Source organism: Xenopus laevis, chromosome 3L (assembly GCF_017654675.1).
Source record: "Xenopus laevis strain J_2021 chromosome 3L, Xenopus_laevis_v10.1, whole genome shotgun sequence".
NCBI lineage: Eukaryota > Metazoa > Chordata > Amphibia > Anura > Pipidae > Xenopus > Xenopus laevis.
Genome location: NC_054375.1, coordinates 3,151,006 through 3,173,618, shown reverse-complemented (window position 1 = coordinate 3,173,618; position 22,613 = coordinate 3,151,006). Strand labels below are relative to the sequence as shown.

Below are 22,613 nucleotides of genomic sequence, written 5' to 3'. Positions count from 1 at the left end.
AGTGATGTCATAATGACCTCATCTGTTTATCTAGTATCACAGCTGAACTCATTTCATTTAGTTGCGGATTAGCTATTGGACAGAGCTCCTAGAGACTGCTCAATACTAATCTTCATATTATTTATTTATTCAACATCTTTAACGAGTAAGTAATAGAGAAACCTCTTTTCATTGGTTACTTATAGCTGTCCAACTATAACGCTTAATATAAGAAATCGATTTTTTTTCACATAATATATTGAGGGAAAAAATGCGATTTTAGCTGGGAAACTATAGGCCTGCAAGACTGACCTGTCTGTTATGGGGAAAGAAAGGTTTGCTGAGGGATTATATTTAGAAATGGGTTTTGAAGAATAATAAAATTATGTGAGTTATGAATGTATTGTTTTTCTCATTTAATAATACATTCAGAACCCAGTTTTAGTTAGAAGACTGCAGACCTGTAAGTCTAACATGTAAATGGAGGAATGTATCTAGATGTGTATTGAGGGGTGTGTTTTGGTGACTGATATAAGAACTAGATGGCACTGTGTCCTGGTGATCATAACTAATGGTCTAACCCCAAGGTGCATTAGTCTTGGGAATTGTGCAGGTTTAACAATGTTCTGCTTCCCTCCCCCAGATTCATCTTAATCACAATCAATCAAATCAATCACATCAATCAGAATCAATCAAATTAATCACATCGAAAACACAATCACACAATGAAGGTTGAACTCAAATCCAATGATATAGAGAACCAAAAGAATGTTCCAATGAGAAGAAGAAAGAACAGTATGTGCAAGGAATTCCTGAGATGCTTCGGCTCATTTGTTCTAGGCATGTTCTTGGCCATAGTATTTGCCTTCTTCACTCTGTTTGTGAAGAGCTACAGCCTGGACATCTGCATCATCGCCAGCGCCTTTATTGGAGTTTTCCTATCTCTCGGCATGGCGTTTTCTGAGCAGATTCGAGTAATCGTATTCCTAACACTGCCGCAGATTTTTGCAGGTAAGTTTGACTTTAGCTTAAGGCCATATAATTGGGTCTAGGGGGAGGGGTTGAGACATTTCTGGTCTGAACCAGCCTTGGAAACTCTATTTGGGTTCCCCATGAAGATAGGGGGAATGTTTGATTTATTTGTGGGGAGGAAAGGAGGTCTCACCATCAGCATAGAAACTTTAATGTAGGGGCAGTCAGGCTATGGAATAATGAGAATAAGAATAATGATTAATTCTCCCATCTCTCCCAGCTCAAGGCAAGAACCTGATTATTGCACTGGCCTTTTCGCTGACCATCCAAGGACCCGCCGGAAATATCCTGGAGAATTACAAGCGGGTGTCGGAAGCAACCTCGTGCGGGTTGCAGTTGGCCGTGAATCAGACCTTAGAAGTTGTTGAGGAGATGAAAGCGCCTGTGATGAGTAAGTAACGGAAGAGCGGTGGGTGTAGCAAGTAGGAATATCCCGATCTACCTTTTGGGCGCTTGAAGGTGACCCTACAGGTGCAGATCTAGTCAGAATCTGGGTGGGTTGTATGTGAAATAAAGTGCAATCACGTGAGTCTTACACTCGTTTCTCTCTTTCCAGGGGCTTTGGACAAGATCAAGTCCATTGCTGGTAACTTTAAAAATGTCTCCAACCGGTCGCAAGGCTTCTTTACTGCCCTACAGGAGGGCGTGAGACGTATAGGTGAGTAGAGAAACCCTCGGGTTGTGTGTGCCCAGTCAGTGATACCTTGTTACTCCGTGGTACCTGGCGTGGCATCAATACTGATACTAAACTCGCCTTCTAATCCTCCCGTCCTTCCCAGGCCGAGACTTGAGAGCGGCGTGGTCATACCTGTACAACATGGGAACTATCTGCAATGAGGAGTTAGGGAACCCGAGCAAGAAATGTTACCAGAAATTCGATACGGCCAAGCAGACTTGTACCGATAATGCCGGGTTGTTTGGCTTCGTCTGCGGCATTATAGACACATTTCGGCCCCTGTGTGCACTGGCTGGAGGTAAGTTACAACTCACCCCAATCTGACATGTTCTGCTCTAGTTCTTTCTCCTGGATTAATGACAAATTCTAATGAATCCAACTTCGTCTTTCCCACAGTTCCGTGCATGGGCCCCGACTTTGTTCAGACTCACGTCAGTCGACTGATGGACAAAGGTGAGTGACGCAGATTTGGTGGGTTGGTTGCTATGGGTTACTAAGCAGGCAAGTCTTTCTGGACACTGTGTGTGGGATTTAAGGATCCAGCCCTTGTTCTATAGCAAAATTCCAATCTCTGCACTTTCCTTACAGCTGCCGATTCCGTCCTTAACAAGTTCAAGGATCACTTTCTGTTTAATATCACTGTCATCCACGACTTTGATATCAACGCCAGCGCCACCGACGTGATCAACGTGGCAGAGCAGATTATGGACGAGGTGAACGCCAGTATAGAGCCTTACCTGGAGATTATTGGACTGGCCCAGTATTTTGTGCTCTTCTTCTGCCTTTACTCCTTCATTCGGTAGGTCCAATTCCTCTGTTCTTACTGTTGGTTCTGATTGAGTTCTGACCCCATTTCCCGTAGTATCTGCCCAGTCCTGTAGGGGGGGATAGTGAGTATGGGATATATATGTACAGGGGGCATTGTAGCTTTCATTCCTACTTCCCTTCCCACTCTCTCTCCCATAATGTTACTTAAGGAATTACCCATTCTAATTGGATTTCTCATTGATCTGCAGGGCGGCGCTATATCGCAGGAATTACCTGCTCAATGACAAGCACGACAATTTCTACATCACTAAGAACTTTATGAAGCTGAATGAGCTGAGAGTGAAGACTGGTGCTCCCTCTCTGTTACCCCTGAACATGAAGGAGCAATCTCTCTACGTCTCACCTGGTGAGTCCCAATTCTCTTCAGTAATACCCCCCACTCATTCACTATAGTACAGACCCCTCTATGCTTAGTGACCCCCACTACACACTATAATCACCCAACTCTCAATAATGAAGGTACCTGCCACTTACTGGCTATAATTACCACTCACTCAATCACAAGTTTACTCACCCCATAGTCTTTATAGTAACCACAAACCAATATTAGCCGAATGCGTTACATTTAAGAAACCCACTTTGTCTGTCCCAGCCTCCATTTTCTCATGAGTCTCTCTCATTCCTACAGTTTCCCTGAAGATGACGTCAATTGAGAAGAATATGTTGACCGGTTTCTTGGGGATTGTGCCGTACATGATAGGCTCCATCTTCATCATCTTGATAGATTTCGGAGCCTACTTTTTGCTAGGGAAGGCACATGAACAGCTCAGTGGCAATATAACGGTGACAGGTAAGAGGGTTATTGGTCTCTCTTTCACATTGGACAGGGAGGGGGCTGCCTGTAATATAGAGTGAGAGGTAATAATGTTGTGTTTTTTTTTCCTCCATTAGCTCCTCTAATCTTCAACGTCACCGTAACAGGCTCAAATTTCTTCAGCGACTTCTTTAAACAAATAATATCCTCATTTGAGGATATGGTAAGGGGACAAGTGCAGATTCTCACATCCAAGTGTTTGGTTACCCCATCAAAGCCGGACTTCCGGGGCTACATAATTATCGGTAAGTAAAGTTTGCATTTGGGATGTGCAACTCTGTGTTACTGTCTCCATCTTGTCCTACTGTCTCCATCGTTACCTACTGTCTCCATCTTGTCCTACTGTCTCCATCTTGTCCTACTGTCTCCATCTTGTCCTACTGTCTCCATCTTGTTCTACTGTCTGCATCTTGCTATACTGTCTCCATCTTGTCCTATTGTCTCCATATTGCCGTACTGTCTCATGCTTGTCCTACTGTCTCCATCTTTCCCTAATGTCTTCATCTCCTCCTACAGTCTCCATCCTGTCCTACTGTCTCCATCTTGTCCTACTATGTCCATCTTGTCCTACTGTCTCCATGTTGCCCTACTGTCTCCATCTTGCCCTACTGTCTCCATCTTGCCCTACTGTCTCCATCTTGCCCTACTGTCTCCATCTTTCCCTACTGTCTTCATCTCCTCCTACTGCCTCCATCTTGCCCTACTGCCTCCATCTTGCCCTACTGCCTCCATCTTTCCATTCTATCTCCATCTTGTTCGACAGTCCTGAATTAAACCTGCTCTTTTTTCTCCTAGGACTTTTATACGGATTTGCCTTTTTGGCCACCGCGATTGGGGTGTATCTTACGAGATTGAGACGCTCCCTCTGTGCCTATTATTATCCATATCGTGAACTGGTAAGTTTGTAGGAAGCAAAACTCCTCACACATTCACATAGTAGTTAAAGCTGATAAATGACATCTACAGTCCATCAATTTCACCCTAGTTGCTCATATTCTTATTTAACTTTATTACTCCAAATTGTATTGAGACTTCTCCCTGGCTCAGGCTATAGGAGTATTAATCCCAAAAGCCCTTTAATATCTTAATCATGTAAAAGACACGTGACATCCTTGAATAGGAAATACTTTCTAATGTTCACATTCACATAGGGACCAATAGTGTTCAAAGTATATTTGATATTTCATTTGTTTCTCTCCAGGAAAGGATCTGCTTCCTGTACAACACGATTATCTGCGAGCGCCCAGAGAGGACCCCTTATCATATGAAGTACATTGTTACTGCTTCCCAGGATCCACAACCCAGCAGCTTCCTCTACAAGCTGGCCAAACGGTATAGCAATCGATTCCTACCCTGCCTGGATATACACATTTCATAGAGAAAGAGTGTGAGTGTGATAAACATTCTCCCCTTTTATTTTTACAGAAACTCTGTGTTTTACCGTCTGGTCAGACTGATGGGCAAAAGGGAAGAGTTCTGCATGGAATGTGCCAAAGTCAGAACCGACAGTAACAGCCTGGAATTTCTAGCCTGTATTACCAGGGACTGCAGAGGTAAGTACCCCATCACTTTCAGTTGAGCCCAGTTCCTAGTACAGTACATGGCCACTTCTTAAGCCCAAAATGTTCTCAATTTTTATCAGAATCTCAATTGGGGGTGCAATAATCACAGCCATGTTTTTAGGGGCAACCCACTAAATGTATGAGTTCTGCATGTTGGACTCTGGTATTTCATGTAATATCTAGTGCCATGAATGTCTGGCTGGCCTATTGATTGTCATACTGAGCCACGTCTCTCCCTAGGGCTGTACTGCGGAGACTGCTGCATCAAACTAGAGAACGCCTGCAAGTTCTGCCTCACTCCCCTCACCTACTCGGATTCAACAGATGAGGAGATGTAAGTTTTGCCTGAAATACTCCCCTTTCCCACCTGTTTCCCCATCTTGTGCCGGTGTCTTGTAGGTCCCATCCCCAAATGATCCCATTCCCCCTACTTATACACTAGTCTTATGTATTATAGGCGTTTGTAGAAAAAAAAAAATCATTTGGTGGAGATTAAAGACCAGTTACTGCCATCTTGTCCTACTGGCGCCATATTGCCCTTCTACTAGGCCTCGTTCTTCCTTCCTACAACATTTAACCCTTATTCTAATCCTCAGAGACTCCAGTGATGAGGAGCAGGTCGAGCTGTGGCTGGAGGAAAGAGGCAGGAGTAAGAGGTTCAGGAAAGTGCAAAACACTGAGGAAGATGAGGACTCGGACTCCTCCATGGAATTAAGGTAAGAGCTTGTAGAACCTCAGAAAGGGTGAAAGCCATAAATAAGAGAAAGGAAGCCCCATTAGATATTGCAGAACTCTTCTAATTTTGCAAGTGTGGCCGCTCATTGGTTATAAATAGGTTAAACGGGAAATTAGCATGGACTTTAAGTATTTTGCAGTCAGGGTATGTTTGGGGAGGGCTCTCAGGTGACATTTAACCCTTTGTACTTGCAGTGATGCCGACTATGAGTACCAGGAGCAATCCCCATCAAGTGACAGCTCAGACGAGGAGACTCTAGATGAAGCATTTTCCAAGTTGACGAAGATGAAGAAAAAAGGCATCCCAAGGAAATTGTATCAGAGGCGCTGAGCTATAGCAAGACTAGGGGACAATAAAGGAAGGGACTGATCCCAATGGGCAGAACTCATTCTCCTTGGATTTAGAAAAATGCCCAACTGCAGAGAAGAAACGCAATGTTTTGTACAGAAATGAGTCCTCGTCGGCTGGGACACACCAGATTCACAGCCCCCAAAGTGGGTGGGTCTTACCCAAAGTGGGTGAGATATTGGGTGGATTGGGGGCTGTGTCTGTGGCTTGTGACTTGGTCCCTGAAAATCTAATCTAAAAATCTAAATAAAATATCTTTTATATTTTTTCACAAAGCAACTTGAGTGCAACAGCTTTCTGTTTTACAAATCTAAATATGTATCATTTTATAGATTTTAATTTATATTCATATATGTATTTTATTTGTATAGTTTTACATATATCCTTGATAAAGGCCCCAATGTGGGCTGAAATGTTGGATACACGAGTGATGCTTAATAAAATTTTGTGCGGGTCCATTCTGAAGGCTTTATATATATATATATATATATATATATATATATATATATATATAGACATATAACTAGATAGGTGCACTCAGATAGCCATGTTGATGCCTAGGTGCTGGAAAAAATTCATTATCTATAAAGCAAAAAAACTTCCGCACACATAGGTCTTGATAAGTGAAAAAAAGCTGGTAGATTTATTTCAACGTTTCGGCTTACAAACTCAATATATTTTTATACATATATTTATATTATTTTTATACAAGATGTGGACATATTTATATTTAGTTACTTTTGTAGATATACAGTTTAAAATAAATTTTAATTAATATATTTATTTTTTATATTATATATATTTTGTCATATATACATTTTTATATCAATGTAAAAAATGTATTTCATATATATTTTTAAGACATAGATTAAATTAAAGATATCTGTTTTTATATAAAAAGCAAAAAAATAAATTGTTTAAAAAAATTACGACTGTCCTGTGGATTTATTTTGATTGTGACAGAATCTTAGTGCCATTTTGTGCTTGTGTGACATGTTGGTGGAATATACTGTACTGTATATAAGGCCTGGTTACTGTATATAACACCTGATTATTGTATATAAATGACTGTATATCAGGCCTGGTTACAGTATCTGTAGATCTGCCTCTTGCTGCCTGAAGATTTTACAGTAAATCCATAACATGAATGGGGAGAGGAAACAACACATATTAAATTTGGGTCTAGAATTTAGAGGGGCCCTTGAGGGCCCAGTGCAAGTAGAAACAAGAGGGTGTCTATACATACAGGGTTGTGTATCTGCTCACACTGGTACATTGAAAGGCTTTTGGAGCCACACATTAGATTTAAACACATGGGGAGGGGGACCCTAGCTTTCATACATCTATCGGGATCCCCTAATTCCAACCCTACACACGGTCGGTACGGGGCCAATCCTGCTCCAACAGAACCGGGTGCCGAGTGCTGGAGAGGGACGAGTGACTTGAGAAGTGGAGCCGTTAACTCTCACAGCTTCACGTTTTTATCAACTGCCAACATCATGAATTTTGATACAACACCAATAATGTTAATTACAATCAGAAAAGCTCCCTTTTTTAAGGTTTACTTATCCTTTAACAAGGACATACTAACAGATATACGACAATCTCCCTATTGGTCATCACTTGATAAAATGACCAATCACCTAGTTATACACAGCAAGAGCAGATCCTTGAGCAGGGGCTTGTTCAGAGTTATTTGCCCAAACAAAGATCACATCGATGGTACTTTCTCATGTCATGGTTGACATTTGTTGTAACTCGTGGTTGTCAGAAAGCTTTACAGTTAAAGAATTAATTATATTAGATATGATATAAGTGATTATGGTTTATGTAACCCTATCATTCCCTCCTAATGACCAAATTAACTTTAACGTATCACTAAACTCATCCTATATGCAAATAACCGTATTGTAACTACTTTGCTTTGAAGAGGGGCTAAAACCATCTTCAAAACCAAGAACTCCTTCTTGACCAGCAGAATTGGAAAAAAACTCAATGCTGGAGAATTCTTAATCCATCACAATCAAGTTAATTGCCTATCTAACTATAATAATAATTCAAGCATTTCAACTTCTAAGAATTCACAGGTAACATATCATATCTAATTCTTCCATTTCCAATTAAATTCCATTCCAAATATTTAGTAATATTTCATAAAATAAAGTCTCTTAATCCTTTGTTGTTCCTTAAACTCTGTTCAAAGATGGTGACTGTAAAGTCGTTAGTAAAGGTGTTGTCCCAAGTATAATTCTTTGAGGTGATTAAACCCAAGGACAGGAACTTCGTGTACTTGTACTTCCAATATATCATATTGTCCTTGTCTCTTATCATCTTGTGATTGTCAATAAAAAATATTCCTTTAAGACCATCATCATCATCATCATCACACAAACATGTGGTAAGTTCTTTAATCGTATTGACTGTATGTAGCCTTGTACTACATCTTCATTACCATGTAGTTTCATTAAACATTTTCTCTATAATTCCACAATAATTATATAACTTTACTATTACTTCCATACCCCAACCAGACTAAGGGGTAGATTCACTAACAGAGCCAGTGTCGGACTGGGCCCAGGTGTCAGTGGCCCCTCATGCTGCTAAACTTTTGGCCTATTTCATGGCAATTCTCTATTTCTATGAGAACAAAGATGCTAAATAGATGGAATGATTGATTATAGTCTGTAAAGAAAACAGACTAGGAGAATAGAGGTTGATTGAGGAGATGAAGAATATTAGTACTGAGAGTGGGTCTCTGGTCTAAGGTTTTATGGTTGGCCCCTGGTCTAAGGTTTTTGGGTGGGCCCTTAGTGTCCCAGTCCGACACTGGACAGAGCTATGTTGGGAATGTATTGTTTTTTTAATAATACATTCAGAACCCAGTTTTAGTTAGAAGACTGCAGACTAACACTTGATATAAGAAATAGATTTTTTTCAAATAATATATTGAGAAAAAGAATGCGATTTTTGCTGGGAAACTATATGCCTGCAAGTCTGACCTGGCTGTTACGGGGAAAGAAAGGTTTGCCGAGGGATTATATTTAGAAATGGGTTTTGGAGAATATAAAAGTATATGAGTTAGGAATGTATTGTTTTACTCATTTAATATTACATTCAGAACCCAGTTTTAGTTAGAAGACTGCAGACCTGTAAGTCTAACATGTAAATGGAGGAATGTATCTAGATGTGTATTGAGGGGTGTGTTTTGGTGACTGATATAAGAACTAGATGGCACTGTGTCCTGGTGATCATAACTAATGGTCTAACCCAAGGTGCATTAGTCTTGGAATTGTACAGGTTTAACAATGTTCTGCTTCCCTCCCCCAGATTCATCTAAATCACAATCAATCACATCAATCACATTGAAAACACAATCACACAATAAAGGTTGAACTCAAATCCAATGATATAGAGAACCAAAAGAATGTTCCAATGAGAAGAAGAACAGTATGTGCAAGGAATTCCTGAGATGCTTTGGCTCATTTGTTCTAGGCATGTTCTTGGCCATAGTATTTGCCTTCTTCACTCTGTTTGTGAAGAGCTACAGCCTGGACATCTGCATCATCGCCAGCGCCTTTATTGGAGTTTTCTTTCTCTCGGCATGGCGTTTTTTGAGCAGATTCATGTAATTGTATTCCTAACACTACTACAGATATTTGCAGGTAAGTTCCACGGGTTTGGCTTTAGCTTATATATATAATTGGGTCTAGGGGGAGGAGTTGAGACATTTCTGGTCTGAACCAGCCTTGGAAACTCTATTTGTGTTCCCTATGAAGAGAAGGGGAATGGGTGATTTATTTGTGGGGAGGAAAGGAGGTCTCATCATCAGCATAGGAACTTTAATGTAGGGGCAGTCAGGCTATGGAATAATAAGAATGATTAATTCTCCCATCTCTCCCAGCTCAAGGCAAGAACCTGATTATTGCACTGGCCTTTTCACTGACCATCCAAGGACCCGCCGGAAATATCCTGGAGAATTACAAGCGGGTGTTGGAAGCTTCCTCGTGCGGGTTGCAGTTGGCTGTGAATCAGACCTTAGAAATTGTTCAGGAGATGAAAGCGCCTGTGATGAGTAAGTAACCGAAGAGCGGTGGGTGTAGCAAGTAGGTTAGATCCCAATCTACCTTTTGGGCACTTGAAGGTGACCCTACAGGTGCAGATCTGGTCAGAATCTGGGTGGATGGAGACAGGGGCTGCAGTCACATTTGGGTGTCTGACAAGATGGACAGATCAGTGCTATTTGCCCATGGCAGTATATGTGACAGAAAGTGCAATCGCGTGAGTCTCACACTCGTTTCTCTCTTTCCAGGGGCTTTGGACAAGATCAGGTCCATTGCTGGTAACTTTAAAAATGTCTCCAACTGGTCACAAGGCTTCCTTACTGCCCTACAGGAGGGCATGAGACGTATAGATGAGAAACCCTCGAGTTGTGTGTGCCCAATCAATGATACCTTGTTGCTCCGTGGTACCTGGCGTGGCATCAATACTGATAATAAACTCGCCTTCTAATCCTCCCGTCCTTCCCAGGCCGAGACTTGAGAGCGGCGTGGTCATACCTGTACAACATGGGAACTATCTGCAATGAGGAGTTAGGGAACCCGAGCAAGAATTGTTCGATACGGCCAAGCAGACTTGTACCGATAATGCCGGGTTGTTTGGCTTCGTCTGCGGCATTATAGACACATTTCGGCCCCTGTGTGCACTGGCTGGAGGTAAGTTACAACTCACCCCAATCTGACATGTTCTGCTCTAGTTCTTTCTCCTGGATTAATGACAAATTCTAATGAATCCAACTTCGTCTGTCCCACAGTTCCGTGCATGGGCCCGACTTTGTTCAGACTCACGTCAGTCGACTGAAGGACAAAGGTGAGTGACGAAGATTAGGTTGGTGGGTTGCCATGAGTTACTAAGCAAGGAAGTCTGTTTGGACACTGTGTGTGAGATTAAAGGATCCAGCCCTTGTTCTATAACAAAATTCCCATCTCTGCACTTTCCTTACAGCTGCCCGATTCCATCCTTAACAAGTTCAAGGATCACTTTCTGTTTAATATCACTGTCATCCACGACTTTGATATCAATGCCAGCGCCACCGACGTGATCAACGTGGCAGAGAAGATTATGGACGAGGTGAACGCCAGTATAGACCCTTACCTGGAGATTTTTGGACTGGCCCAGTATTTTGTGCTCTTCTTCTGCCTTTACTCCTTCATTCGGTAGGTCCAATTCCTCTGTTCTTACTGTTGCTTCTGATGTTACTAAAGGAATTACCCTTTCTAATTGGATTTCTCATTGATCTGCAGGGCGGCGCTATATCGCAGGAATTACCTGCTCAATGACAAGCACGACAATTTCTACATCACTAAGAACTTTATGAAGCTGAATGAGCTGAGAGTGAAGACTGGTGCTCCCTCTCTGTTACCCCTGAACATGAAGGAGCAATCTCTCTACGTCTCACCTGGTGAGTCCCAATTCTTTTCAGTAACACCCCCCACTCATTCACTATAGTACAGACCCCTCTATGCTTAGCGAGCCCCACCACTTACTATAGTTACCCAGCTCTCAATAACAAATAACTTACTGGCTATAACTACCACTCACTTAACTACTCAATCATAAGTTTACTCACCCCATAGTCTTTATAGTAACCACAAACCAATATTAGCCGCCTGTGTTACATTTAATAAACCCACTTTGTCTGTCCCAGCCTCCATTTTCTCATGAGTCTCTCTCATTCCTACAGTTTCCCTGAAGATGACGTCAATTGAGAAGAAGATGTTGAAAGGTTTCTTGGCGATTGTGCCGTACATGATAGGCTCTATCTTCATCATTGTGACAGATTTCAGAGCCTACTTTTTGCTAGGGAAGGCACATGAACAGCAATATAACGGTGACAGGTAAGAGGGTTACTGGTCTGCTCTTTCACATTGGACAGGGAGGGGGCTGCCTATAAGTGAGAGGTAATAATTTTTTTTTGCTCCATTAGCTCCTCTAATCTTCAACGTCACCATAACAGGTTCAAATTTCTTCAGCGACTTCTTTAAACAAATAATATCCTCATTTGAGGATATGGTAAGAGGACAAGTGAAGATTCTTACATCCAAGTGTTTGGTTACCACATCCCGGGGCTACATAATTATTGGTAAGTAAAGTTTTAGGTTATCTCTTACAGTCTCCATCTTGCCTTCTGTCTCCATCTTGTCCTACTGTCTCATCTTGCCCTACTGTCTCCATCTTGTTCTACTGTCTCCGTTACCTACTGTTTCCATTTTGTCCTACTGTCTCCATCTTGCCCCACTGTCTCCATCTTGTCCTACTGGCACCATCTTGCCCTTCTACTAGGCTTCGTTCTTCCTTCCTACAACATTTAACCCTTATTCTAATCCTCAGAGACTCCAGTGATGAGGAGCAGGTCGAGCTGTGGCTGGAGGAAAGAGGCAGGAGTAAGAGGTTCAGGAAAGTGCAAAACACTGAGGAAGATGAGGACTCGGACTCCTCCATGGAATTAAGGTAAGAGCTTGTAGAACCTCAGAAAGGGTGAAAGCCATAAATAAGAGAAAGGAAGCCCCATTAGATATTGCAGAACTCTTCTTATTTTGCAAGTGTGGCTGCTCATTGGTTATAAATAGGTTAAAGAGGAAATTAGCATGAACTTTTAGTATTTTGCAGTCAGGGTATGTTTGGGGAGGGCTCTCAGCTGACATTTAACCCTTTGTACTTGCAGTGATGCCGACTATGAGTACCAGGAGCAATCCCCATCAAGTGACAGTTCAGACGAGGAGACTCTAGATGAAGCATTTTCCAAGTTGACGAAGATGAAGAAAAAAGGCATCCCAAGGAAATTGTATCAGAGGCGCTGAGCTATAGCAAGACTAGGGGACAATAAAGGAAGGGACTGATCCCAATGGGCAGAACTCATTCTCCTTGGATTTAGAAAAATGCCCAACTGCAGAGAAGAAACGCAATGTTTTGTACAGAAACGAGTCCTTGTCGGCTGGGACACACCAGATTCACAGCCCCCAAAGTGGGTGGGTCTTACCCAAAGTGGGTGATATATTGGGTGGATTGGGGGCTGTGTCTGTGGCTTGTGACTTGGTCCCTGAAAATCTAATCTAAAAATCTAAATAAAATGTCTTTTATATTTTTTCACAAAGCAACTTGAGTACAACAGCTTTCTGTTTTACAAATCTAAATATGTATCATTGTATAGATTTTAATTTATATATTTATATTATTTTAATTTCATATATGTATTTTATTTGTATAGTTTTACATATATCCTTGATAAAGGCCCCAATGTGGGCTGAAATGTTGGATACACGAGTGATGCGGGTCCATTCTGAAGGCTTATATATATATATTTTTTTATACATATATTTATATTATTTTTATACAAGATGTGGACATATTTATATAGTTACTTTTGTAGATATACAGTTTAAAATACATTTTATTAATATATTTGTTTTTTATATTATTTTAATGTCATATATACATTTTATATCAATGTAAAAATTTATTTCATATATATTTTTAAGACATATTAAATTAAGATTTATATTTTTATATAAAAACAAAGAAATATTGTTTTACAAAAAATGACGACTGTCCTGTGGATTTATTGTGATTGTGACAGAATCGTAAGGCCATTTTGTGCTTGTGTGACATGTTGGGGGAATATACTGAAGCTTTGTACAAGCGGAACTGTACATTGCTGACAAGACGTGTCCCCAACTGCTCGTCTGTTCAGGGATGGTTGTTCCCGTTTGGCATAAATGGCCTCCTGCATTGTCCTATCCTGCCCTCTATAATCTATTGATCCCCAGTAATGACCTCTCCCTCCCTCTTCACTGGATCCTCAGGGACTCAGGGTGGGGCCACAGGCTCCAACATTTGCTCAGAATTCCTTAAATATGACAGGAGGGGCATGAGTGGGCTGTACTGTATATAAGGCCTGGTTACTGTATATAACACCTGATTATTGTATATAAATGACTGTATATCAGGTCTGGTTACTGTATCTGTATATCTGCCTCTTGCTGCCTGAAGATTTTACAGTAAATCCATAACATGAACGGGGAGAGGAAACAACACACACACATATTTCATTTGGGTCTAGAACTTAGAGGGGCCCTTGGGGGCCCAGTGCAATTAGAAACAAGAGGGTGTCTATACATACAGGGTTGTGTATCTACTCACACTGGTACATTGAAAGGCTTTTGGAGCAACACATTAGATTTAAACACATGGGGAGGGGGACCCTAGCTTTCCTACATCTATCGGGGTCCCCTAATTCCAACCCTACACACGGTCGGTACGGGGTCAATCCTGCTCCAACAGAACCGGGTGCCGAGTGCTGGAGAGGGACGAGGGACTTGAGAAGTGGAGCCGTTAACTCTCAAAGCTTCACGTTTTTATCAACTGCCAACATCATGAATTTTGTTACAACACCAATAATGTTAATTACAATTAGAAAAGAACCCTGAAAAATTTTACTTTTTTTTAACGTTTACGTATCCTTTAATAAAGACATAGTAACAGATATACGACATTCTCCCTATTGCGTCATCACTTGCTATTATTATTATTATTAAGATACAAAAGAAAGTCATTCAGACATCTCCATGGTAACGTTAGGTCATTGTGATGTCATAATGACAATAGCAGAGGTCCATCTGTCTCCACCTGGGGTGGGCGTGGCATAGTGATGTCATAATGACCCCAGCTATATATATAGCAGCAACACCAGTGCAGCCGCTATCAGTTGTTGGAGGATTAGCTACCGAGCAGAACTGTTGTGTCTGTTTTGTACTAATCAACCAACTGAATTCTACATCTTTGTAAGTATAAAGCTTGAAACTAACGGAACTGGGGAATTCAGTTGGGGCTGTGAATTTGCAGCCACAATAAGGATATTGAGGGAGGTTGGTTGGGGGTAGGGATGCACCAAATCCACTTTTTTGGATTCGGCCGAACCCCCGAATCCTTGGCGAAAGATTCGGCCGAATACCGAACCGAATCCAAATCCTAATTTGCATATGCAAATAAGGGGTGGGAAGGGAAAATCTTTTTTAACTTCCTTGCTTTGTGTCAAAAAGTCACGCATTTGCATATGCAAATTCAGATTCGGTTCGGCCTGGCAGAATGATTCGGCCGAATCCTGCTGAAAAAGGCCGAATCCTGGCCGAATCCCGAATTCGGTGCATCCCTAGTTGGGGGATTGTATTTAGAAATAGAGTTTGGTGGATGATGTCATAGTTAGTATTATGGGATGGAGCTTGTCAGACAGATGGACTTGGGCTATAAATGGACAGGTGATGGGGTAGTTTGGAGGCTGGGCAGTGTCTTAATTCCCCCTTTAATTTCATTTCATACATAATTATATATTAGTAAAGTTTATTAACCCTGGGATTTAGCCATTTACCAATCAGAGGCAAGGTAACTTTAGGTCACTGTGATGTCATAATGACTACACAGTGACCTAAAGCAAGGTAACTATAGGTCACTGTGATGTCATAATGACTACACAGTGACCTAAAGCAAGGTAACTTTAGGTCACTGTGATGTCATAATGACTAACATAAGAAAGCCTTTCATGATATGGGCGGGGCATAGTGATGTCATAATGACCTCATCTGTTTATCTAGTATCACACCTGAACTCATTTCATTTAGTTGCGGATTAGCTATTGGACAGAGCTCCTAGAGACTGCTCAATACTAATCTTCATATTATTTATTTATTCAACATCTTTAACGAGTAAGTAATAGAGAAACCTCTTTTCATTGGTTACTTATAGTCCAAGTATAACACTTAATATAAGAAATCGATTTTTTTCACATAATATATTGAGGAAAACAATGCGATTTTAGCTGGGAACCTATAGGCCTGCAAGTCTGACCTGTCTGTTATGGGGAAAGAAAGGTTTGCTGAGGGATTATATTTAGAAATGGGTTTTGAAGAATAATAAAATTATGTGAGTTATGAATGTATTGTTTTTCTCATTTAATAATACATTCAGAACCCAGTTTTAGTTAGAAGACTGCAGACCTGTAAGTCTAACATGTAAATGGAGGAATGTATCTAGATGTGTATTGAGGGGTGTGTTTTGGTGACTGATATAAGAACTAGATGGCACTGTGTCCTGGTGATCATAACTAATGGTCTAACCCCAAGGTGCATTAGTCTTGGGAATTGCACAGGTTTAACAATGTTCTGCTTCCCTCCCTCAGATTCATCTAAATCACAATCAATCAGAATCAATCAAATCAATCACATCGAAAAATGTTCTGCTTCCCTCCCTCAGATTCATCTAAATCACAATCAATCAGAATCAATCAAATCAATCACATCGAAAACACAATCACACAATGAAGGTTGAACTCAAATCCAATGATCTAGAGAACCAAAAGAATGTTCCAATGAGAAGAAGAAAGAACAGTATGTGCAAGGAATTCCTGAGATGCTTCGGCTCATTTGTTCTAGGCATGTTCTTGGCCATAGTATTTGCCTTCTTCACTCTGTTTGTGAAGAGCTACAGCCTGGACATCTGCATCATCGCCAGCGCCTTTATTGGAGTTTTCCTATCTCTCGGCATGGCGTTTTCTGAGCAGATTCGAGTAATTGTATTCCTAACACTGCCGCAGATTTTTGCAGGTAAGTTCCACGGGTTTGACTTTAGCTTAAGGCCATTTAATTGGGTCTAGGGGGAGGGGTTGAGACATTTCTGGTCTGAACCAGCCTTGGAAACTCTATTTGGGTTCCCCATGAAGATAGGGGGAATGTTTGATTTATTTGTGGGGAGGAGAGGAGGTCTCACCATCAGCATAGAAACTTTAATGTAGGGGCAGTCAGGCTATGGAATAATGAGAATAAGAATAATGATTAATTCTCCCATCTCTCCCAGCTCAAGGCAAGAACCTGATTATTGCACTGGCCTTTTCACTGACCATCCAAGGACCCGCCGGAAATATCCTGGAGAATTACAAGCGGGTGTCGGAAGCAACCTCGTGCGGGTTGCAGTTGGCCGTGAATCAGACCTTAGAAGTTGTTGAGGAGATGAAAGCGCCTGTGATGAGTAAGTAACGGAAGAGCGGTGGGTGTAGCAAGTAGGAATATCCCAATCTACCTTTTGGGCGCTTGAAGGTGACCCTACAGGTGCAGATCTAGTCAGTCAGAATCTGGGTGGGTTGTATGTGAAATAAAGTGCAATCACGTGAGTCTCACACTTGTTTCTTTCTTTCCAGGGGCTTTGGACAAGATCAAGTCCATTGCTGGTAACTTTAAAAATGTCTCCAACCGGTCGCAAGGCTTCTTTACTGCCCTACAGGAGGGCGTGAGACGTATAGGTAAGTAGAGAAACCCTCGGGTTGTGTGTGCCCAGTCAGTGATACCTTGTTACTCCGTGGTACCTGGCGTGGCATCAATACTGTTAATAAACTCGCCTTCTAATCCTCCCGTCCTTCCTAGGCCGAGACTTGAGAGCGGCGTGGTCATACCTGTACAACATGGGAACTATCTGCAATGAGGAGTTAGGGAACCCAAGCAAGAAATGTTACCAGAAATTCGATACGGCCAAGCAGACTTGTACCGATAATGCCGGCTTGTTTGGCTTCGTCTGCGGCATTATAGACACATTTCGGCCCCTGTGTGCACTGGCTGGAGGTAAGTTACAACTCACCCCAATCTGACATGTTCTGCTCTAGTTCTTTCTCCTGGATTAATGACAAATTCTAATGAATCCAACTTCGTCTTTCCCACAGTTCCGTGCATGGGCCCCGACTTTGTTCAGAATCACGTCAGTCGACTGAAGGACAAAGGTGAGTGACACAGATTTGGTGGGTTGGTTGGTTGCTATGGGTTACTAAGCAGGCAAGTCTTTCTGGACACTGTGTGTGGGATTTAAGGATCCAGCCCTTGTTCTATAGCAAAATTCCAATCTCTGCACTTTCCTTACAGCTGCCGATTCCGTCCTTAACAAGTTCAAGGATCACTTTCTGTTTAATATCACTGTCATCCACGACTTTGATATCAACGTCAGCGCCACCGACGTGATCAACGTGGCAGAGCAGATTATGGACGAGGTGAACGCCAGTATAGAGCCTTACCTGGAGATTATTGGACTGGCCCAGTATTTTGTGCTCTTCTTCTGCCTTTACTCCTTCATTCGGTAGGTCCAATTCCTCTGTTCTTACTGTTGCTTCTGATTGAGTTCTGACCCCATTTCCCGTAGTATCTGCCCAGTCCTGTAGGGGGGGATAGTGAGTATGGGATATATATGTACAGGGGGCATTGTAGCTTTCATTCCTGCTCCCCTTCCCACTCTCTCTCCCATAATGTTACTTAAGGAATTACCCTTTCTAATCGGATTTCTCATTGATCTGCAGGGCGGCGCTATATCGCAGGAATTACCTGCTCAATGACAAGCACGACAATTTCTACATCACTAAGAACTTTATGAAGCTGAATGAGCTGAGAGTGAAGACTGGTGCTCCCTCTCTGTTACCCCTGAACATGAAGGAGCAATCTCTCTACGTCTCACCTGGTGAGTCCCAATTCTTTTCAGTAACACCCCCCACTCATTCACTATAGTACAGACCCCTCTATGCTTAGTGACCCCCACTACTCAATATAATTACCCAACTCTCAATAACAAAGGTACCTGCCACTTACTGGCTATAACTACCACTCACTTAACTACTCAATCACAAGTTTACTCACCCCATAGTCTTTATAGTAACCACACACCAATATTAGCCGACTGTATTACATTTAGGAAACCCACTCCATTTTCTCATGAGTCTCTCTCATTCCTACAGTTTCCCTGAAGATGACGTCAATTGAGAAGAATATGTTGACGGGTTTCTTGGGGATTGTGCCGTACATGATAGGCTCCATCTTCATCATCTTGATAGATTTCGGAGCCTACTTTTTGCTAGGGAAGGCACATGAACAGCTCAGTGGCAATATAACGGTGACAGGTAAGAGGGTTATTGGTCTGCTCTTTCACATTGGACAGGGAGGGGACTGCCTGTAATATAGAGTGAGAGGTAATCATTTTTTGTGTTTTTTGCTCCATTAGCTCCTCTAATCTTCAACGTCACCGTAACGGGCTCAAATTTCTTCAGCGACTTCTTTAAACAGATAATATCCTCATTTGAGGATATGGTAAGGGGACAAGTGCAGATTCTCACATCCAAGTGTTTGGTTACCCCATCAAAGCCGGACTTCCGGGGCTACATAATTATCGGTAAGTAAAGTTTGCATTTGGGATGTGCAACTCTATTATATTATGTGTTACTGTCTCCATCTTGCCCTATTGTCTCCATTGTTACCTACTGTTTCTATCTTGTCCTACTGTCTCCATCGTTACCTACTGTTTCTATCTTGCCCTACTGTCTCCATCTTGTCCTATTGTCTGCATCTTGCCCTACTGTCTCCATCTTGTCCTACTGTCTCCATCTTTCCCTACTGTCTTAATCTCCTCCTAAGTCTCCATCCTGTCCTACTGTCTCCATCTAGTCCTATTGTCTCCATATTACCCTACTGTCTCCATCTTTCCCTACTGTCTTCATCTCCTCCTAAGTCTCCATCCTGTCCTACTGTCTCCATCTTGCCCTACTACCTCCATCTTGCCCTACTGTCTCCATCTTTCCATTCTATCTACATCTTGATTGATGGTCCTAAATTAAACCTGCTCTTTTTTCTCCTAGGACTTTTATACGGATTTGCCTTTTTGGCCACCGCGATTGGGGTGTATCTTACGAGATTGAGACGCTCCCTCTGTGCCTATTATTATCCATATCGTGAACTGGTAAGTTTGTAGGAAGCAAAACTCCTCACACATTCACATAGTAGTTAAAGCTGATAAATGGCATCTACAGTCCATCAATTTCACCCTAGTTGCTCATATTCTTATTTAACTTTATTACTCCAAATTGTATTGAGACTTCTCCCTGGCTCAGGCTATAGGAGTATTAATCCCAAAAGCCCTTTAATATCTTAATCATGTAAAAGACACGTGACATCCTTGAATAGGAAATACTTTCTAATGTTCACATTCACATAGGGACCAATAGTGTTCAAAGTATATTTGATATTTCATTTGCTTCTCTCCAGGAAAGGATCTGCTTCCTGTACAACACGATTATCTGCGAGCGCCCAGAGAGGACCCCTTATCATATGAAGTACATTGTTACTGGTTCCCAGGATCCACAACCCAGCAGCTTCCTCTACAAGCTGGCCAAACGGTATAGCAATCGATTCATACCCTGCCTGGATATACACATTTCATAGAGAAAGAGTGTGAGTGTGATAAACATTCTCCCCTTTTATTTTTACAGAAACTCTGTGTTTTACCGTCTGGTCAGACTGATGGGCAAAAGGGAAGAGTTCTGCATGGAATGTGCCAAAGTCAGAACCGACAGTAACAGCCTGGAATTTCTAGCCTGTATTACCAGGGGCTGCAGAGGTAAGTACCCCATCACTTTCAGTTGAGCCCAGTTCCTAGTACAGTACATGGCCAATTCTTAAGCCCAAATGGTCTCCATTTTTATTATCAGAATCTCAATTGGGGGTGCAATAATCACAGCCATGTTTTTAGGGGCAACCCACTAAATGTATGTATGAGTTCTGCATGTTGGACTCTGGTATTTCATGTAATATCTAGTGCCATAAATGTCTGGCTGGCCTATTGATTGTCATACTGAGCCATGTCTCTCCCTAGGGCTGTACTGCGGAGACTGCTGCATCAAACTAGAGAACGCCTGCAAGTTCTGCCTCACTCCCCTCACCTACTCGGATTCAACAGATGAGGAGATGTAAGTTTTGCCTGAAATACTCCCCTTTCCCACCTGTTTCCCCATCTTGTGCCGGTGTCTTGTAGGTCCCATCCCCAAATGATCCCATTCCCCCCTACTTATACACTAGTCTTATGTATTATAAGGGTTTGTAGAAAATAAAAAATCATTTGGTGGAGATTAAAGACCAGTTACTGCCATCTTGTCCTACTGGCACCATCTTGCCCTTCTACTAGGCCTCGTTCTTCCTTCCTACAACATTTAACCCTTATTCTAATCCTCAGAGACTCCAGTGATGAGGAGCAGGTCGAGCTGTGGCTGGAGGAAAGAGGCAGGAGTAAGAGGTTCACGAAATCGCAAAACACTGAGGAAGATGAGGACTCGGACTCCTCCATGGAATTAAGGTAAGAGCTTGTAGAACCTCAGAAAGGGTGAAAGCCATAAATAAGAGAAAGGAAGCCCCATTAGATATTGCAGAACTCTTCTTATTTTGCAAGTGTGGCCGCTCATTGGTTATAAATAGTTTAAAGGGGAAATTAGCATGAACTTTTAGTATTTTGCAGTCAGGGTATGTTTGGGGAGGGCTCTCAGCTGACATTTAACCCTTTGTACTTGCAGTGATGCCGACTATGAGTACCAGGAGCAATCCCCATCAAGTGACAGCTCAGACGAGGAGACTCTAGATGAAGCATTTTCCAAGTTGACGAAGATGAAGAAAAAAGGCATCCCAAGGAAATTGTATCAGAGGCGCTGAGCTATAGCAAGACTAGGGGACAATAAAGGAAGGGACTGATCCCAATGGGCAGAACTCATTCTCCTTGGATTTAGAAAAATGCCCAACTGCAGAGAAGAAACGCAATGTTTTGTACAGAAATGAGTCCTCGTCGGCTGGGACACACCAGATTCACAGCCCCCAAAGTGGGTGGGTCTTACCCAAAGTGGGTGAGATATTGGGTGGATTGGGGGCTGTGTCTCTGGCTTGTGACTTGGTCCCTGAAAATCTAATCTTAAAATCTAAATAAAATATATTTCATATTTTTTCACAAAGCAACTTGAGTGCAACAGCTTTCTGTTTTACAAATCTAAATATGTATCATTTTATATATTTTAATTTATATATTTATATTATTTTAATTTCATATATGTATTTTATTTGTATAGTTTTATATATATCCTTGATAAAGGCACCAATATGGGCTGAAATGTTGGATACATGAGTGATGCTTAATACAATTTTTGATAACAAGAATTTTTCGGAGTGCGGGTCCATTCTGAAGGCTTTATATATAGATCAATGTAAAAAATGTATTTCATATATATTTTTAAGACATATATTAAATTAAAGATTTATATTTTATATAAAAAACAAAGAAATACATTGTTTTACAAAACATGACGACTGTCCTGTGGATTTACTGTGATTGTGACAGAATCGTAAGGCCATTTTGTGCTTGTGTGACATGTTGGGGAATATACTGAAGCGTTGTACAAGCGGAACTGTACATTGCTGACAAGACGTGTCCCCAACTGCTCGTCTGTTCAGGGATGGTTGTTCCCGTTTGGCATAAATGGCCTCCTGCATTGTCCTATCCTGCCCTCTATAATCTATTGATCCCCAGTAATGACCTCTCCCTCCCTCTTCACTGGATCCTCAGGGACTCAGGGTGGGGCCACAGGCTCCAACATTTGCTCAGAATTCCTTAAATATGACAGGAGGGACACGAGTGGGCTGTACTGTATATAAGGACTGGTTACTGTATATAACACCTGATTATTATATATAAATTATTGTATATAAGGCCTGGAGGAAACAACACACACACATATTAAATTTGGGTCTAGAA

General features: G+C 41.6%; 2 protein-coding genes and 1 pseudogene across 2 annotated transcripts; all 3 read left to right on the top strand.

Moving 5' to 3' along the window:
* Positions 1–675: 675 nt before the first annotated feature.
* On the top strand, positions 676–6,312 carry LOC121401354 (DC-STAMP domain-containing protein 2-like). The gene is made up of 15 exons (XM_041585822.1): positions 676–990; positions 1,232–1,402; positions 1,568–1,669; positions 1,791–1,985; positions 2,084–2,140; positions 2,276–2,486; positions 2,704–2,861; positions 3,144–3,305; positions 3,407–3,574; positions 4,125–4,225; positions 4,531–4,661; positions 4,755–4,882; positions 5,132–5,225; positions 5,488–5,607; positions 5,822–6,312. The coding sequence occupies exons 1-15, from the start codon at positions 705–707 to the stop codon at positions 5,955–5,957; spliced, it is 2,220 nt and encodes a 739-aa protein (XP_041441756.1). The 5' UTR covers positions 676–704; the 3' UTR covers positions 5,958–6,312.
* Positions 6,313–9,576: 3,264 nt separating this feature from the next.
* LOC121401126 lies at positions 9,577–12,963 on the top strand (annotated as a pseudogene).
* A 3,363-nt stretch (positions 12,964–16,326) lies between these two features.
* LOC121401357 (DC-STAMP domain-containing protein 2-like) lies at positions 16,327–21,744 on the top strand. Its single transcript, XM_041585824.1, has 15 exons — positions 16,327–16,627; positions 16,878–17,048; positions 17,218–17,319; positions 17,441–17,635; positions 17,734–17,790; positions 17,930–18,140; positions 18,358–18,515; positions 18,790–18,951; positions 19,053–19,220; positions 19,684–19,784; positions 20,090–20,220; positions 20,314–20,441; positions 20,697–20,790; positions 21,054–21,173; positions 21,388–21,744. The coding sequence occupies exons 1-15, from the start codon at positions 16,342–16,344 to the stop codon at positions 21,521–21,523; spliced, it is 2,220 nt and encodes a 739-aa protein (XP_041441758.1). The 5' UTR covers positions 16,327–16,341; the 3' UTR covers positions 21,524–21,744.
* The last annotated feature ends 869 nt before the right edge of the window (positions 21,745–22,613 follow it).

What these genes read in the sequence shown, in the direction of transcription:
- LOC121401357 (XM_041585824.1), top strand. Translation starts at nt 16,342, where the DNA reads ATGAAGGTTGAACTCAAATCCAATGATCTAGAGAACCAAAAGAATGTT. An exon ending in ACTGCCGCAGATTTTTGCAG is followed by an intron (nt 16,628 to 16,877) that starts GTAAGTTCCACG and finishes CATCTCTCCCAG; the next exon opens with CTCAAGGCAAGAACCTGATT. An exon ending in GGAGGGCGTGAGACGTATAG is followed by an intron (nt 17,320 to 17,440) that starts GTAAGTAGAGAA and finishes CGTCCTTCCTAG; the next exon opens with GCCGAGACTTGAGAGCGGCG.
- LOC121401354 (XM_041585822.1), top strand. Translation starts at nt 705, where the DNA reads ATGAAGGTTGAACTCAAATCCAATGATATAGAGAACCAAAAGAATGTT. An exon ending in TGCCTTTACTCCTTCATTCG is followed by an intron (nt 2,487 to 2,703) that starts GTAGGTCCAATT and finishes ATTGATCTGCAG; the next exon opens with GGCGGCGCTATATCGCAGGA. An exon ending in ATTATCCATATCGTGAACTG is followed by an intron (nt 4,226 to 4,530) that starts GTAAGTTTGTAG and finishes GTTTCTCTCCAG; the next exon opens with GAAAGGATCTGCTTCCTGTA.